Source organism: Oncorhynchus gorbuscha, linkage group LG21 (assembly GCF_021184085.1).
Source record: "Oncorhynchus gorbuscha isolate QuinsamMale2020 ecotype Even-year linkage group LG21, OgorEven_v1.0, whole genome shotgun sequence".
Lineage (NCBI taxonomy): Eukaryota > Metazoa > Chordata > Actinopteri > Salmoniformes > Salmonidae > Oncorhynchus > Oncorhynchus gorbuscha.
Window position 1 is genome coordinate 39,176,093 of NC_060193.1, and position 17,415 is coordinate 39,193,507.

At 43.2% G+C, this 17,415-nt stretch overlaps 2 protein-coding genes across 5 annotated transcripts; both read left to right on the plus strand.

The window, feature by feature from the left end:
• Positions 1-570: 570 nt before the first annotated feature.
• LOC124007971 (gastrula zinc finger protein XlCGF17.1-like) lies at positions 571-4,674 on the plus strand. Its single transcript, XM_046318876.1, has 2 exons — positions 571-1,148; positions 3,374-4,674. Exons 1-2 carry the CDS (start codon positions 830-832, stop codon positions 4,165-4,167), a joined length of 1,113 nt encoding a protein of 370 aa, XP_046174832.1. The 5' UTR covers positions 571-829; the 3' UTR covers positions 4,168-4,674.
• Positions 4,675-11,569: 6,895 nt separating this feature from the next.
• LOC124007975 lies at positions 11,570-15,321 on the plus strand. Of its 4 annotated transcripts, XM_046318879.1 has the most exons (10): positions 11,570-11,948; positions 12,828-12,898; positions 12,986-13,162; positions 13,253-13,314; positions 13,573-13,662; positions 13,859-14,032; positions 14,112-14,799; positions 14,869-14,985; positions 15,082-15,193; positions 15,288-15,321. In XM_046318879.1, the coding sequence occupies exons 1-7, from the start codon at positions 11,791-11,793 to the stop codon at positions 14,169-14,171; spliced, it is 792 nt and encodes a 263-aa protein (XP_046174835.1). In that variant the 5' UTR covers positions 11,570-11,790; the 3' UTR covers positions 14,172-14,799; positions 14,869-14,985; positions 15,082-15,193; positions 15,288-15,321. The 4 variants fall into 4 exon arrangements, with proteins under 4 accessions (XP_046174835.1, XP_046174836.1, XP_046174834.1 ...); XM_046318880.1 differs by lacking the exon at positions 14,869-14,985 and adding an exon at positions 13,750-13,790 and having other exon boundaries at positions 13,573-13,670; positions 13,859-14,799; XM_046318878.1 differs by lacking the exon at positions 14,869-14,985.
• The last annotated feature ends 2,094 nt before the right edge of the window (positions 15,322-17,415 follow it).

Sequence of the window (17,415 nt, forward strand, 5' to 3'; positions counted from 1 at the left end):
TTCCTATCAGAATAAATCTACTTGACTGGTGCTACACGTTCTGAGTCTCAAATAGTCGCCTGTCCCTTTTAATAGCCGGGCAATGGCGCACATAGCAAATACACTTTGGGTCTAAATGAACTTGTTCTAAACTGCCCTCCAGGTTAAATAAAGGAGAAATAAATAAAAATACAAAAATGTAGGAGCAGTATGGACCTAGTCTGTTCATGATATACATCTACATTATGTATTGTTACACCATGTAGGAGCAGTATAGACCTAGTCTGTTCATTATATACATCTACATGATGTATTGTTACACAATGTAGGAGCAGTATAGACCTACAGTAGCTGGCTACTTATTTAGATTTAGTTTGACTTAATGAAACTGCCGTAGTAAACATTTTTAATAGCACTAATCAATCAACACATTAATGTATTTGTATGTCTCAATATAATATTATTATTTTATTAAATCCATTTAAAAGAATCTTTGTCTGAAAATGAAATATGATCCTCAACTCCGTTTCCCCTCCAGTCAGCAGACGGCGATGTGCGTCTTTCAGGCGACGCTGCCAGCGTGACGTATAATCTAGTGGACGGTTCTTCAGAAACAGCTCGTCAACCACCTCCGTAGCTTGCTAGACGACATAGCCGAAAGATTCAAGCTATTTATACGCTTTCGGTGTATATTTCATGCTGTGTTTTAGACACACTTCTATCGTATCTACGTGTAAACCTATTTAATATAATATTGCGATATTTTGGATTAGTCAGCTATAGTAGCTGGCTGGTTAAGTTAACCCTAGCCTAGTCGCTAATGATAGCTAGCTAGCTAACATCCCCGAACATGAGCTCCCTAAACTACTCCCCCCCTGTTAAAGAAGAGGAGGTCTGTTGGACGGAGGAAGAAGCTCTGGCGCTGAACATTGTCGTGAAAGAGGAGAAGAAAGAGGAGGATGTCACAGTAAAACAAGAAGTAGATGGTGAGACTGTGAAAGAAGAAGCGAAAGGCGTTTCAGTGAAAGAAGAGGAAGACCCGTTCAGAGTGAAAGAGGAGGAGGATGTTACAATAAAAGAAGAGGATGTAGTTTTTGCAGTGAAGGAAGGGGAGATTACTGTCACATTGAAAGATGAAGAGGAGGAGAAAGGAGATATGATTAACACCAGTAAGTACTGCCTTAAATGTGTTTTTAACTTTGATATTCGGAGTTGGCTCGTCAATACCTCTTCAATGGAGGGGCAATAGGATGATGACTGATATGTCTAGAATCAGACGACGTAGATAACAAGTTACCCCTTGTTTTCTCCATTCCGTTTCCCCAAAAATTACTTAACATATATATTTGAGAAGGGTCTGTATGCTGACAGCAGACTGGGAGGCACGGCATGTAGTGATGATTTACTACACACCGTGCCCCCCAATAGTGCCATGCGAGAGTTGGGTTGGCTGCACCAAAGATTATGATGTACTGACAAGATGTCTCTCCGTTCTAACAAAGGGAGTCGTTGTCCACAAAGCTGCACTGCGGGTTGTCTAGCTCCCACCTATCCTTTCTTTGGATTGGTGGACACATCTTATTATTGTAAACTATTGTTTATATTCTAGGGTTGTTGTCATCAACCGCCTGTATTCAATGGAGAGAGATGCTAAGCTACTAGCATGAATATGCATAGCGATCTGATGACAACTCCTAGAGTGTTTTCTAACAAAGTTGTCGGTATGTCACGTGTCTACATAATAACTTAAGCGTTACGAAACTTCTGTTAGATCTAGTAAATCTCATGTAGCAAATAAGCCATTCATTTTGTTGTGGACCAAATTCGACACTTTCCACATTGGGTTGATAGTTGTTTCCACTTGGATAAAACCTACTGTAGCCTACTGGCATGACCTTCAGAGAGACAATCTACTGTAGCCTACTGGCATGACCTAGAGAGATACAACCTACTGTAGCCTACTGGCATGACCTAGAGAGATACAATCTACTGTAGCCTATTGGCATGACCTAGAGAGATACAACCTACTGTAGCCTACTGGTAGACCACACTATCTAGAAAGTTTATCTGTATTTTTCATAGCTGTCTACATACCACCACAGACTGATGCACGAAGACCACACTCAATGAGCTGTATTGCGCCATAAACAAACAGGAAAACGCTCATCCAGAGGCGGTGCTCCTAGTGGCCGAGGACTTTAATGCAGGGAACCTTAAATCTGTTTTATCTCACTTCTATCAGCATGTTAAATGTGCAACCAGAGGGAAAAAAACTCGAGGCCACCTTTACTCCACACACAGAGACGCGTACAAAGCTCTCCCTCGCCCTCCATTTGGCAAATCTGACCATAATTCTATTTTCCTAATCCCTGTTTACAAGCAATAATGAAAGCAGGAAGCACCAGTGACTTGGTCACTAAAACTCCGATGCTTAGTTACAGGACTGTTTTGCTAGCACAGACTGGAATATGTTCCGGGATTCTTCCGGTGGCATTGAGGAGTATACCACATCAGTCATTGGCTTAATCAATAAGTGCATCGATGACATCCCCACAGTGACTGTACTTACATACCCCAACCAGAAGCCATGGATTACAGGCAACATCCACACTGAGTTAAAAGGCTAGAGCTGTTGCTTTCAAGGAGTGGGACTCTAACCCGGAAGCTTATAAGAAATCCCTCTATGGCCTCCGACGAACCATCAAACAAGCAAAGCATCAATAAGGGACTAAGTTCGAACCGTACTACACCGGCTCTGACGCTCTACCAGACGAGCTAAAGTACTTCTATGCTTGCTTCGAGGCAAATAACACTGAAGCATGCATGTGAGTACCAGCTGTTCCAGACGACTGTGTGATCACGCTCTCAGCACCAATGTGAGTAAGACCTTTAAGCAGGTCAACATTCACAAGGCCGCAGGGCCAGACAGATTACCAGGACATGTACACTAGGTCTATGTTATTTTTTTGGTGAAGTTATGGGCCAATTGGCATACACTTAGTGTACAAACTCTCATTGTCAGGCTGATGATAAAAGCTTGCCAAAGGGCATTTTACTGGTTGAAGTGTTGAAGAATAAAGCAGTTGATTTGTGACCAGTAACACAAATATATTAAGATTCAAAAAAGCCCTACAATTATAATCCAAAAGAAGTGTGAAGTGCACTCATAAGCAACCTGGAAATGGAGGCTATTTTTGCTGTCAGCCTATGAGAACTCCCCTGAGTTTTCCCCCACTGTGGTGAATTAGTGAATAGACACAGGACTTAAAGTGAGTTTCCTTGAGTAGCACTCCCGATATTGCACTTCATGGCTACGCTGTTGGCATAACCCTTTACGGGGAATTTCCTCTGTTGTGGGCCTTTAAACATCTGTCTGACTTTGTTGTTCACACAGGAGAGAGAGGTGACTATCGTGGATCCTCTGGGGAGCCTCAACAACCTCATGATGCTGACGAGGCAGAGAAGAGTCTCTGCAGATCAGGACACCCCAAGAAAAACCAGCAGAGACCCAAAGGAAAGAAAACTCACCGCTGCTCTGACTGTGGGAAGAGTTTTGTTTTCTCAGGACAATTAAAATCACACCAGAGAACACACACAGGAGAGAAATCATATAGCTGTGATCAATGTGGGAAGAGTTTTACTACATTTAACAATCTGATGATACACCAGAGAACACACACAGGAGAGAAACCTTATAGCTGTGATCAATGTGGGAATAGTTTTGTTTCATCTGGCCTTCTGACTGTACATCAGAGAATACATACAGGAGAGAAACCATATAGCTGTACTCAATGTGGGAAGAGTTTTACTCAGCTAAGCAACCTGATTTCACACCAAAGAATACACACAGGAGAGAAACCGTATAGATGTATTCAATGTGGGAAGAGTTTTACTCAGTCAACCAGCCTGATATCACACCAGAGAACACACACAGGAGAGAAACCTTATAGCTGCGATGAATGTGGAAAGAGTTTTGCTACATCTAGCAATCTAACACTACACCAGAGAACACACACAGGAGAGAAACCTTTTAGCTGTGATGAATGTGGGAAGAGTTTTACTACATCTAGCAAACTGACTCTACACTACAGAACACACACAGGAGAGAAACCTTTTAGCTGTTCTCAATGTGACAAGAGATACTATGATAAATGTTCTCTGATTACCCATCAGAAAATACATGCATGAAGGTGTCAATGAAATTATGTCACAATGTTGAATGTTTAACAATGTAGAATGAGTATTTTAATGATGTCACAATGTAGAACCCTAAACGTTTGCCCCCTGTTATATTGATTTCAACATGATATGGATATTAGCCTCAGGGGGAAAATCCAGGCTCTGAATTGGAAGAGTACTATTTATATGATTTAACAAAAAGTGAGTAACAAAAAAGTGCTGTCTTACACCTATACACATGGACGCAGTATAATAAATTGGTCTGTAATCAATTTTATTCACATTCTTACATCACTCCAGTATTTCTTTGCGACTTTCAAACATCCCACTGTCGAAGATGCATGTCTCAAATCACCTCATATTTCAAACATTCAGCCTGACAAAAGATACATGTTTTATTATTCCATGCCTCACAATTAAATTAATTATTGCCAATACATATTAACAAAGGTACATTTGGTTTTCATATTTACATTTAGTAATAATAATTATTTATGCAACCAACTGACAATTTTTGGGTACAATTATATTGACATTGTTATCGCTTTTAGAATATCATTGTTTATTCTCAGATGTGCCAAACCAAATGTACCAGAGCATGACATTGGGGACTGGGCCCCGATCCAACAACATGCCTATCTAGTGAGCCCTGAAAAGAGAGAGAAGCTCTGCAGTGAGGTGGAAAGTTACTACGGATATTGCAGGAGTTTCCTCTTGAAATCAGACATGGCTGTGGTAAGGACAACTTGGTTGTTGATTGTCTTCAGGGGGGGTGTAGTCAAAAGGTTTTGTGTTTAGCCAGTGCGTTGCCATGGATCACAATTGATTTTGACTGCATGTTTTTCGTATTGGAGATTAGTTTTGTTTGGGCTCGTTCCAAGGGAACGAGAGTTCTAGAAGCTAGTGAGTTTTAGGAAGACGAAAGTTCTAGAAGCTAGTGAGTAAAAAAAAAATAGATTGTAGAAAAAAATATATATTTAGAAATGTGTTTTTTCTTGTTTTTAATTGTTGACAGCCAGTAGACACCATGTTTATATTGTAGAAGGTGAGGCATTGTAGTTCATTTTAATATGAATTGGAAGTTGTTTTCTGTTGGTGGTGAGTAAAACCTGTCCAACAAAAGTTTAGGATATATTTGTTGTCTTAAGGGAGAAGTTGTTACAGGCTTTGGTTTTTCCATTTATGTTTTGAGGTTGGACTTTACATTTACATTTACATTTAAGTCATTTAGCAGACGCTCTTATCCAGAGCGACTTACAAATTGGTGCATTCACCTTATGACATCCAGTGGAACAGTCACTTTACAATAGTGCATCTAAATCTTAAAGGGGGGGGGGGGGGGGAATACTTATCCTATCCTAGGTATTCCTTAAAGAGGTGGGGTTTCAGGTGTCTCCGGAAGGTGGTGATTGACTCCACTGTCCTGGCGTCGTGAGGGAGTTTGTTCCACCATTGGGGGGCCAGAGCAGCGAACAGTTTTGACTGGGCTGAGCGGGAGCTGTACTTCCTCAGTGGTAGGGAGGCGAGCAGGCCAGAGGTGGATGAACGCAGTGCCCTTGTTTGGGTGTAGGGCCTGATCAGAGCCTGGAGGTACTGAGGTGCCGTTCCCCTCACAGCTCCGTAGGCAAGCACCATGGTCTTCTAGCGGATGCGAGCTTCAACTGGAAGCCAGTGGAGAGAACGGAGGAGCGGGGTGACGTGAGAGAACTTGGGAAGGTTGAACACCAGACGGGCTGCGGCGTTCTGGATGAGTTGAAGGGGTTTAATGGCACAGGCAGGGAGCCCAGCCAACAGCGAGTTGCAGTAATCCAGACGGGAGATGACAAGTGCCTGGATTAGGACCTGCGCCGCTTCCTGTGTGAGGCAGGGTCGTACTCTGCGGATGTTGTAGAGCATGAACCTACAGGAACGGGCCACCGCCTTGATGTTGGTTGAGAACGACAGGGTGTTGTCCAGGATCACACCAAGGTTCTTAGCGCTCTGGGAGGAGGACACAATGGAGTTGTCAACCGTGATGGCGAGATCATGGAACGGGCAGTCCTTCCCCGGGAGGAAGAGCAGCTCCGTCTTGCCGAGGTTCAGCTTGAGGTGGTGATCCGTCATCCACACTGATATGTCTGCCAGACATGCAGAGATGCGATTCGCCACCTGGTCATCAGAAGGGGGAAAGGAGAAGATTAATTGTGTGTCGTCTGCATAGCAATGATAGGAGAGACCATGTGAGGTTATGACAGAGCCAAGTGACTTGGTGTATAGCGAGAATAGGAGAGGGCCTAGAACAGAGCCCTGGGGGACACCAGTGGTGAGAGCGCGTGGTGAGGAGACAGATTCTCGCCACGCCACCTGGTAGGAGCGACCTATCAGGTAGGACGCAATCCAAGCGTGGGCCGCGCCGGAGATGCCCAACTCGGAGAGGGTGGAGAGGAGGATCTGATGGTTCACAGTATCGAAGGCAGCCGATAGATCTAGAAGGATGAGAGCAGAGGAGAGAGAGTTAGCTTTAGCAGTGCGGAGCGCCTCCGTGATACAGAGGAGAGCAGTCTCAGTTGAATGACTAGTCTTGAAACCTGACTGATTTGGATCAAGAAGGTCATTCTGAGAGAGATAGCGGGAGAGCTGACCAAGGACGGCACGTTCAAGAGTTTTGGAGAGAAAAGAAAGAAGGGATACTGGTCTGTAGTTGTTGATATCGGAGGGATCGAGTGTAGGTTTTTTCAGAAGGGGTGCAACTCTCGCTCTCTTGAAGACGGAAGGGACGTATCCAGCGGTCAGGGATAAGTTGATGAGCGAGGTGAGGTAAGGGAGAAGGTCTCCGGAAATGGTCTGGAGAAGAGAGGAGGGGATAGGGTCGAGCGGGCAGGTTGTTGGGCGGCCGGCCGTCACAAGACGCGAGATTTCATCTGGAGAGAGAGGGGAGAAGGAGGTCAGAGCACAGGGTAGGGCAGTGTGAACCGGCGGTGTCGTTTGACTTAGCAAACGAGGATCGGATGTCGTCGACCTTCTTTTCAAAATGGTTGACGAAGTCGTCTGCAGAGAGGGAGGAGGGGGGGGGGGATTCAGGAGGGAGGAGAAGGTGGCAAAGAGCTTCCTAGGGTTAGAGGCAGATGCTTGGAATTTAGCGTGGTAGAAAGTGGCTTTAGCAGCAGAGACAGAGGAGGAAAATGTAGAGAGGAGGGAGTGAAAGGATGCCAGGTCCGCAGGGAGGCGAGTTTTCCTCCATTTCCGCTCGGCTGCCCGGAGCCCTGTTCTGTGAGCTCGCAATGAGTCATTGAGCCACGGAGCGGGAGGGGAGGACCGAGCCGGCCTGGAGGATAGGGGACATAGAGAGTCAAAGGATGCAGAGAGGGAGGAGAGGAGGGTTGAGGAGGCAGAATCAGGAGATAGGTTGGAGAAGGTTTGAGCGGAGGGAAGAGATGATAGGATGGAAGAGGAGAGAGTAGCGGGGGAGAGAGAGCGAAGGTTGGGACGGCGCGATACCATCCGAGTAGGGGCAGTGTGGGAGGTGTTGGATGAGAGCGAGAGGGAAAAGGATACAAGGTAGTGGTCGGAGACTTGGAGGGGAGTTGCAATGAGGTTAGTGGAAGAACAGCATCTAGTAAAGATGAGGTCGAGCGTATTGCCTGCCTTGTGAGTAGGGGGGAAGGTGAGAGGGTGAGGTCAAAAGAGGAGAGGAGTGGAAAGAAGGAGGCAGAGAGGAATGAGTCAAAGGTAGACGTGGGGAGGTTAAAGTCGCCCAGAACTGTGAGAGGTGAGCCGTCCTCAGGAAAGGAGCTTATCAAGGCATCAAGCTCATTGATGAACTCTCCGAGGGAACCTGGAGGGCGATAAATGATAAGGATGTTAAGCTTGAAAGGGCTGGTAACTGTGACAGCATGGAATTCAAAGGAGGCGATAGACAGATGGGTAAGGGGAGAAAGAGAGAATGACCACTTGGGAGAGATGAGGATCCCGGTGCCACCACCCCGCTGACCAGAAGCTCTCGGGGTGTGCGAGAACACGTGGGCGGACGAAGAGAGAGCAGTAGGAGTAGCAGTGTTGTCTGTGGTGATCCATGTTTCCGTTAGTGCCAAGAAGTCGAGGGACTGGAGGGAGGCATAGGCTGAGATGAACTCTGCCTTGTTGACCGCAGATCGGCAATTCCAGAGGCTACCGGAGACCTGGAACTCCACGTGGGTCGTGCGCGCTGGGACCACCAGATTAGGGTGGCTGCGGCCACGCGGTGTGGAGCGTTTGTATGGTCTGTGCAGAGAGGAGAGAACAGGGATAAACAGACACATAGTTAACAGGCTACAGAAGAGGCTACGCTAATGCAAAGGAGATTGGAATGACAAGTGGACTACACGTCTCGAATGTTCAGAAAGTTAAGCTACGTAGCAAGAATCTTATTGACTAAAATGATTAAAATGATACAGTACTGCTGAAGTAGGCTAGCTGGCAGTGGGTGCGTTGTTGACACTACACTAATCAAGTCGTTCCGTTGAGTGTAATAGTTTCTACAGTGCTGCTATTCGGGGGCTAGCTGGCTAGCTAGTAGTGTTGTTTACGTTACGTTGCGTTAAAAGAACGACAATAGCTGGCTAGCTAACCTAGAAAATCGCTCTAGACTACACAATTATCTTTGATACAAAGACGGCTATGTAGCTAGCTATGTAGCTAGCTACGATCAAACAAATCAAACCGTTGTACTGTAATGAAATGAAATGAAAATGTGATACTACCTGTGAATGCGACCGGGTTGTTGAGTTCTATTCAGAAGACGTTGGCTAGCGTTGGCTAGCTAGCAGAGTCTCCTACGTTAAGGACGACAAATAGCTGGCTAGCTAACCTCGGTAAATTAAGATAATCACTCTAAGACTACACACTCTAAACCTAAACAACACAATTATCTTGGAACGAAGATACGAAGACAGCAAAGACAGCTATGTAGCTAGCTAACACTACACTGATCAAGTCGTTCAGTTGAGTGTAATAGTTTTCCCAGTGCAGCTAATCAGTGGACGTTAGCTAGCTGGCTAGTGAAGACTACGTTAGGACGGCGAAATACGATAATTACGCAATTATCTTTGATACAAAGACGGCTATGTAGCTAGCTGAGAAGAAATTGCTAAGATTAGACAAATCAAACCGTTGTGCTATAATGAAATATAATGAAATGTAAAAAGTTATACTACCTGCGGGAGCGAAGCGCCGATGCGACCACTCGCTCCAAACCGTGATGGAATTTTCTGTTAAACCTTACTAATGCATGTGTAGCAAAATAGAATTATTTAAGCCGAGGCATTGAGCTTGAGATAAGTTCTTTACCAAACTCCTATAACATAGAAAAGTGTGTTGATAGAGGCCTGTTCTAACTATTCTGGGTGTGTAGAATGAACCCATGATGTTCAGACACTCAGCCAAGAATATGACAGAAACTGACTGGTTCCTCTTGATCCTCCACAGAGTAAAGGTTATATCCTGCACACCAGAAACAGAGCTATTGTTTTGGAGCCTGTTTCTGGGGAAAGATTGTGGTGGAGAAATCAGAATTAGCTAAGTAACATAGTTAATTAAGATGTCTTATCTGCAGAATATGCTGATACGAACTATTGACCTCTTGCTATTAGAATGTCTCCTTTCTGACTCTGGTGTTGGCAGCCACACTTCCTCCCTCAAATGGGCCTCAGTCACCTTGGGTCCAAAGAGGAGAGAAGTCAGGCTTATCCATCACATGTCCCTGTTGCTATGCAGAATATCAGCATCGATCACATGTCCCTGTTGCTAGGCAGAATATCAGCATCGATCACATGTCCCTGTTGCTAGGCAGAATATCAGCAGGGAGGAAGGCAAAAGAGATCAGAAGGAAACATTGTTTCCATATGTGAACTGTGGGTTTATTGCAAAACATGTGAAGGGATGGCATGAGTAATGGGGAACCAATCACTTGTCTCCACAGTGTATGTGCGTCAGTCGCCTCCTCCTAGGGGGAGATTGTATTTGGGGCACAAGGCCTGGCACAGGATGTGTGGGGTTGGTGTTTGGAACCATTGTACGTCATCTCTGAAGTTGCACCTATCCTGATATAGTATACAACCCAGAAGCAAGTCTCCTTGTTATTGACTATGGGTAGAATTTCCACCACAGCAACCAGGGCGGACCGATTGGTATCACCTCGTTAGTCAGAATGTGTTGGCTTGTCCATCTTAGGGTTGGATGTTGCATCCAATTGTTAATATTGTAATCAATGACATTTCCTTAGGGTGCTCATTAGTCTTTCAGTTGTTATTCTTCTGTTTTTTATCCTCTTATATTGTGTAGTAAATATGTCTGTTTATTTTCATTCATTTCATTTATACATTTTTTCCTGTGAAGTCATTGTGTTGCCTCCATGTCTGAAATGTGGTGTATAAATAAAGCTTGATTTGAACTTATTGTAAAACATATGAACCCAATGACCGACCAATCAACACACTCTTGCTAAACCAATTAACAAATATGTGCAAAAGCAACACATATCTTGGTCCATCTTAGTATGAACAACAGTATAAATTCACTAAATCTTCCACTATGTCAATATAGTGCATGGTATGTAAGTTTAGTATCACTTTTCAACCAACCCAGCGCATTTGTTGAAAATTAAAAATGTTGAAATCAACATTATGTCAAAGGATTCAACTACTGAAAACTGAAACAAACATTTGGATCAAACAGATCAATCCCATTGGACATTGGGTTTGATTCAGACCCTGCCAGCATGGCCAGAGATGTAACTTGTAAGCACAGAACCAACACAGACCTATCATGCATGACTAAAAACACATAAGTATTAGATCTACTGCCCTGGTCTAGTAGGTCACTGCATCAGACACCATTCACAATGCTGGCTGAGGTACGAGTAAAATATGACATTATTTCCTAACCATTCACAATGCTGGCTGAGGTACGAGAAAAACATGTTATTTCCTAATTGTAAAAAAAAACACTCCATTATCAACTAGTCTTTCACTGTTTAACCATAATAACATGAGTTGTGTCCTTCAAACTGTTAGACTGTTAATCCATAATCATATTCAGCTATTTAGATGTCATGTATTGTCATGTTATGTTCTCTATAATGAAACATCACCAAGTGAAATAAAGTTGATAAGATACTCTTAATAGACATTAAATAAAAAATGGTTGCTCAGAAATCATTAATGATCATGTTGCTCTCATGAAATGAACTAAATATTTGAATAATTGCAAGGATATGATTTGCATATTGCACATGGACCGTAAGAAATCCTGAATGTATTGAAATGCCTGGAGGGGATGTGTTAATTCATAACCCATCATTTATACTTGTTAATTCATAACCCATCATTTATACCTGTTAATTCATAACCCATCATTTATACCTATTAATTCATAACCCATCTGTCACGCCCTGGGGCCTGTTGCACAAAAGTAGAATTAAGACATCCGGGATAAATGACTCAGCTGAGCTCAATGAAGCCAAAACATGTGCGTCCAGGCTTAATTGGTTGCACAAAGACCAAGCCAGGATGAGCAGACACGGATTCATTAAGCCAGGTGAAACCAATCCTGGATAGGTGCGCGCTCACGGCTCACTCAAATAGACCCCGCCACAGATCACAGATTAACTGATTTACCATGGCAACTAGAGCCGCGTACTTTTCCCGGTCGGAAGCACAAATCCTCATGGAGGCATACGAGGAGGTAAAAGATATAATTAAGAAGAAAGGCAACACCGCCACAGTGATAAAGCAAAGAGAAAAAGCGTGGCAAAGTATTGCAGACCGCCTGAATGCGTAAGTAGTGCACAATTACACACTCACCGCTCCGCTGAAACATCACAATTAGAATTCAAATATTTAATTCACATCTCCAAAAACGCAGCTGTACTGTAATTATGAAACGGTTACATTTTTAATTGAAATGCACTGCAGATATGAGTGAAATTGTGTAAAGTAAGTCCATCACACTGTATAAAGCTATGATAAATTATTATTAAAGCCTTACATTATTATTTAACGTTACTACGCTCAGTACGGTTTAATCTTAGCCGTTGTACTCTGCTTCTTATGTTGTCCACCGTTTTTTTTGTGTTTCTCCTGCTTTCATTAATGTAAAGCTGCTTTGACAGAATGAAACAATTGTGAAAAGTGCTATATAAATCAAATTTAATTGAATAAATAGATGAGCTATAATAATAATCACTTTAATTTATATAGCGCCTTTCAAAGGACCCAAGGTCGGTTGCTCACTGCACTGCAAAAATGTCTTTCTTACTTAGTATTTTTGTCTTGTTTTCAGTAAAAAAAAAATATCTAAAAAAACATCTTGAATATTTTCTTGAGCAAAATTACCTAGGAAAATAAGCAAAAAAATATGCCAGTGAAACGAGAACTTTTCTAAAATTAAGTGTTTATGGAAAAAGTAAACTTATTTCAAGAGAATTTTTATTATATTGACAGATTTTTTTATTTGCTTGTTTTAAGCACACATTTACTTAAAGTTTATATTTTTTGTCTAAACTATACTTATTTTGCTAGGTCATTTAGCAAATCAAGAAAATACATCTTTATTTAAGTTTTTTTTTTAAATATTTTTACTGAAAACAAGACAAAAATACCAAGTAATTTTTTGCAGTGTGACTCCATTAAATGTGTGTGTGTGTGTGTGTGTAGATTAAACATGAACGGGCCAAAACGGACATGGCAGCAGGTCAAAATCAAATACAAGAACATTCTGCAGAATGGTATGGTCCCTGACTAATATTTAACAAAGCACAAGCATACATTGTACCCAGAAGGTGCCTGCTCACACATTGTCTGTACTGTTTTAGCAGTGAAAAAGAATACCCACAGACAAGGCACGGGTGGTGGGTCACCAAAGGCTGACCTTACCCCAGCAGAGGACATGGTCTTGGAGCTAAATAAAGGCAGGCCCGTCTTAGAGGGGATCCCTGGGGGGAAAGAGACGAGCATAGGTTCCTCCCAAGATGCCACCCGCTTCATTCAAGGTATGTCCTTCCATCTCTACATGGGATACAACCACATTCATATTGAATCAATTTGGACTGTCTGACTTTGGTTTACCTATTGCCTTGCAGTGTCTGGCAGCCCTGTGTTCCTGTTAGAGCCACCAGCACAAGCACCAGACGATGCTGATCCAGTGAGTACTCCATCAAAGGCATACTGTAGGCCTGGCATGTCTACTAGCTTCAATATGAATCCGATTAAAAAGTGGTCCTTCTGTAGCTCAGTTGGTAGAGCATGGCGCTTGTAACGCCAGGGTAGTGGGTTCGATTCCCGGGACCACCCATACGTAGAATGTATGCACACATGACTGTAAGTCGCTTTGGATAAAAGCGTCCGCTAAATGGCATATTTATTTTTTTTTTTTTTTTTTTTTTTTTTTTTTTTTTGATAGGGTGAAGGCCCCAGTGCAGCAGCAACAGCACATGATGGAGACGATGATGATGAGGAGGAGACCATCTCTCTGGATTCCAGAAGGCATGAGGTATCATGGTAAGACTGTGAAAGTACTATTTACTCTACAATGGTGAGGAGTCCTCATCAAAATCAAAAAATCTAATTTATTTTACAGGACCCAGATGCTATACAGTGGGAAAACAGCCTGGCAACATAGTGCGTATTAATAAAAGGACACCACATCCTGCCAAATTCCAGCTGTGCTAATTGTATTGTGTTCACAGAGCTCACAAGCTATCAGAAAGTTGTATGGCAACCACCTCCGGCGCCAAATAGAACTGGCAGACATAGACATTCAGTACAAGAAGAAAAAGATGGAAAATCTTGCACTGGAGTCCGAAATAAAAAAGAGGACAATTAGGAAACTGGACCTTGAAATAAAAAAACTTGAGAGGGAGGTGAGATATGCCTTCAATGTACACTGTATGCTAACTGTAACACAAATGTATTAATCATTATTTGTATTTCCTCCCCCAGCTCCAAGAAGATGACACAGCTCAAAATAAAAATTTGGTATATTCTCGTAAAGTCAAGTGAGCCATGACATATGAGCTCTTATTGTGAGCACACAGGACGGTGGCATCTTTCTAAGGTTTTTTTATTTTCCCAGCAATCAGTACAACCAAGTCATCGTTATAAGGCATCGCCCTCTTTTGCCCACCCCCCCAGCACCAGGTGTGGCCACTAGCCTATATGAAGGCCCAAAATTGTGTGTTCCTTTCTGCTCTGACAATGGCATGCCCATTCGTGCGAGATGTGGTGGATGAAGAAGCACTTGTGCTGAGGAGAGCCTTCAGGCGAGAAAGGGTCTTCAGGGACCGGTTGGACCCACTGGCCTTCCCTGACGACCATCTATATGAAAGATACAGGTTTTCTGCAGATGGCATCAGGTATCTATGCAGACTACTGGGTCCCAGGATTAAGCACCGCACTGCACGGAGCCATGCACTGAGTGTGGAGCAAATGGTTTGTGTGGCCTTGCGTTTTTTTGCTAGTGGAGCCTTCCTGTACTCAATGGGGGATGCAGAACAGCTGAACAAGGCCACAATTTGCCGCACAATAAGGAGTGTGTGTCTGGCTATCAAAGCATTAGCAGATGTCTTCATCTCCTTCCCTGGCCACAGAAGACTCTGTGACATCAAAGAGGAGTTCTATAGGATTGCAGGTAAGAGGATCTACAAATTACAGGACAACTGTTAACACATAGTAGGATACTCATTACTTTGTGTGACAGGTTTCCCCAATGTCATTGGTGCAGTGGACTGCACACACATAAGGATAAAAGCCCCCCTCAGGTGCCCATGAGGCCGATTTTGTGAATAGGAAATCCTTTCACAGCATTAATGTTCAGGTGAACATAACTTTTTGATATTGTCCATTGACGAACACTCTGCATTGCCAGTGATGTGCATTGATTGGTGTAATATTCCTCATCTTATGATTTCAGATGGTCTGCAATGCTGACTGTGTGATCAGCAATGTTGTGGCAAAATGGCCTGGCTCAGTCCATGACTCCAGAATCTTTCGGGCCTCTGAAATCTATCAGTGCCTATCACAAGGTAAGCCACACAACCCCTATTTATAACCATCATGGCTGTGTCAAGAATATCACTGTGTTTATGAGGTAGTAATGATGAGATTTTGTGTTGACAGGTGAATTCTCTGGTGTGTTGCTGGGAGACAGGGGTATGGCTGCCAGCCTTTTCTCCTGACACCTTTCACAGACCCCCAGGAAGCACAGCAGGCCTACAACCATGCCCATGCCAGGACCAGGGCCAGAGTTGAAATGACCTTTGGCCTCCTGAAGGCACACTTTCACTGCCTTCACAAATTAAGGGTCAGCCCTGTTAGGGCATGTGATATTACTGTGGCTTGTGCTGTCCTCCACAATGTGGCCTGCCTGAGGAAGGAGAGGGCCCCCAGAGTGCCACCAGCCATGGACTGGGACAATCCAGCAATCTTCCCTGATGACGACAGTGGTCGGCTGCTGAGGGACCAATATGTGTTGAATTATTTTAGTTAGTATGTGTGCTTTCAATTTTGGTTAAATATGTCCTGCGGTGGCAGAGGAATTTGGGTTTTTTTGGGTTCGTTTTTTTACGAATTTGGCCTCTTATGATGTTTGTGCGGTATACTGTGTGTAATACAAGGCTGCAGGGAGGCTACTGCATCCATTCATTTGTCTGTTCAGTTGATGTGTATGGATTTGTCCTGCATTTATTTTAGTGTGCAGACATGCAGGGTGTGTTATATACAGACCTTTGAATGTGTATGTATCATTTTGTATAATATGCTTGGATTCTGTGCTTTCCATCTTGTAGAGTCACTGTGACTTCAGTTTCGAAAGGAGCTGATGGTTTACCTGCTTTGTTTTGTCCTTATTCAATAAAGGAACATAATGTTACACATTGTGTTTTTATATTCATATGGAATGTGTATTTGTTTATATGACAGAGTACTAGGGCCACACTGAAGAAAAAGGATAAAGTCATAAATTTATGAGGCTGGTTCTTTCTGCAGAAAAGCTACATATTGTTTTTACAGTTTTGATACTTATGACAATGTGATACTTAATATTCTGGCACATCAGCATGTCTTTGTTTATGAAACCATACTGAAGTACAATTTCACGAAATGCTCCGCATCTGTCATTTTAACAACTGTCCTCTAAAACAACTGGTTACAATATTATGACTTGTCTTTTTTTTCCCTCTGTGGCCCTAATATTCTATCATTTTATATATAGTCTATGGGAAACTGTAAATTATCTAATGATAGCAACATCTAAAAATCATTTTTTATCCAAAATCATTGAAATTAATGATCACAAACGTTTAAATAATGACAGTGGGTCTAGTTATATGTGATAACAATGTATAGTGAGCAGTGAAATAACTATTGGTTTCCATTTGTGGTGACTGCTGACTGACATTAGGGATGAGATTAAATAGATCCTGGAATTTAGCCTGGTCTGGAGCAGGCTAGCTCCACAGAATAAATCTCCATGGTAATTTATACCATAACATATCCTCCTGCCCCCTATCCATCTTTAGTGCAACCGGATTACGGATCAATTGAGCCAGGATCACCAAGATATCCTGGCTTAATCCCTTATCCTAGTTTTGTGCAACAGGCCCCTGGTCAAAGTATTTTGTGTTTATCTGCATGTATTGGGTCAGGCCAGGGTGTGGCATGGGGTTTTTGTATTGTGGTGTGTTTTGTCTTGGGGTTTTGGTGTGTATATATTGGGATTGTAGCTAGTGGGGTGATCTAGCAAAGTCTATGGCTGTCTGGAGTGGTTCTCAATCAGAGGCAGGTGTTTATCGTTGTCTCTGATTGGGAACCATATTTAGGCAGCCATATTCTTTGAGTTTGTCGTGGGTGATTGTCCTTAGTGTCCTTGTAACTGTCTAGTGTCAGTTTGCACCAGTTTAGGCTGTTTCGGTTTTCATTATGTTTATTGTTTTTGTAGTGTTTGTGTTTAGTGTGTTTTTTCATTAAACATGGATCGCAATCTACACGCTGCATTTTGGTCCGACTCTCCTTCACCACACCTAGAAAACCGTTACAGAATCACCCACCACCAACGGACCAAGCAGCGTGTCAACAGGCAGGAGCCACAGGAGAGATGGACATGGGAGGACGAACTGGACGGTAAAGGACCCTGGGCTCAGCCTGGAGAATATCGCCGCCCCAAGGAAGAACTGGAGGCGTAGAGAGCGGAGAGGCGCCGGTATGAGGAGGCAACACGGCGACGCGGATGGAATCCTGAGAGTCAGCC

Coding starts and splice junctions, on each gene's coding strand:
- LOC124007975 (XM_046318879.1), top strand. CDS start 11,791: ATGGCAACTAGAGCCGCGTACTTTTCCCGGTCGGAAGCACAAATCCTC. Junction 13,163..13,252: donor TGCCACCCGCTTCATTCAAG/GTATGTCCTTCC, acceptor ATTGCCTTGCAG/TGTCTGGCAGCCCTGTGTTC. Junction 13,315..13,572: donor CACCAGACGATGCTGATCCA/GTGAGTACTCCA, acceptor TTTTTTTGATAG/GGTGAAGGCCCCAGTGCAGC.
- LOC124007971 (XM_046318876.1), top strand. CDS start 830: ATGAGCTCCCTAAACTACTCCCCCCCTGTTAAAGAAGAGGAGGTCTGT. Junction 1,149..3,373: donor AGGAGATATGATTAACACCA/GTAAGTACTGCC, acceptor TTGTTCACACAG/GAGAGAGAGGTGACTATCGT.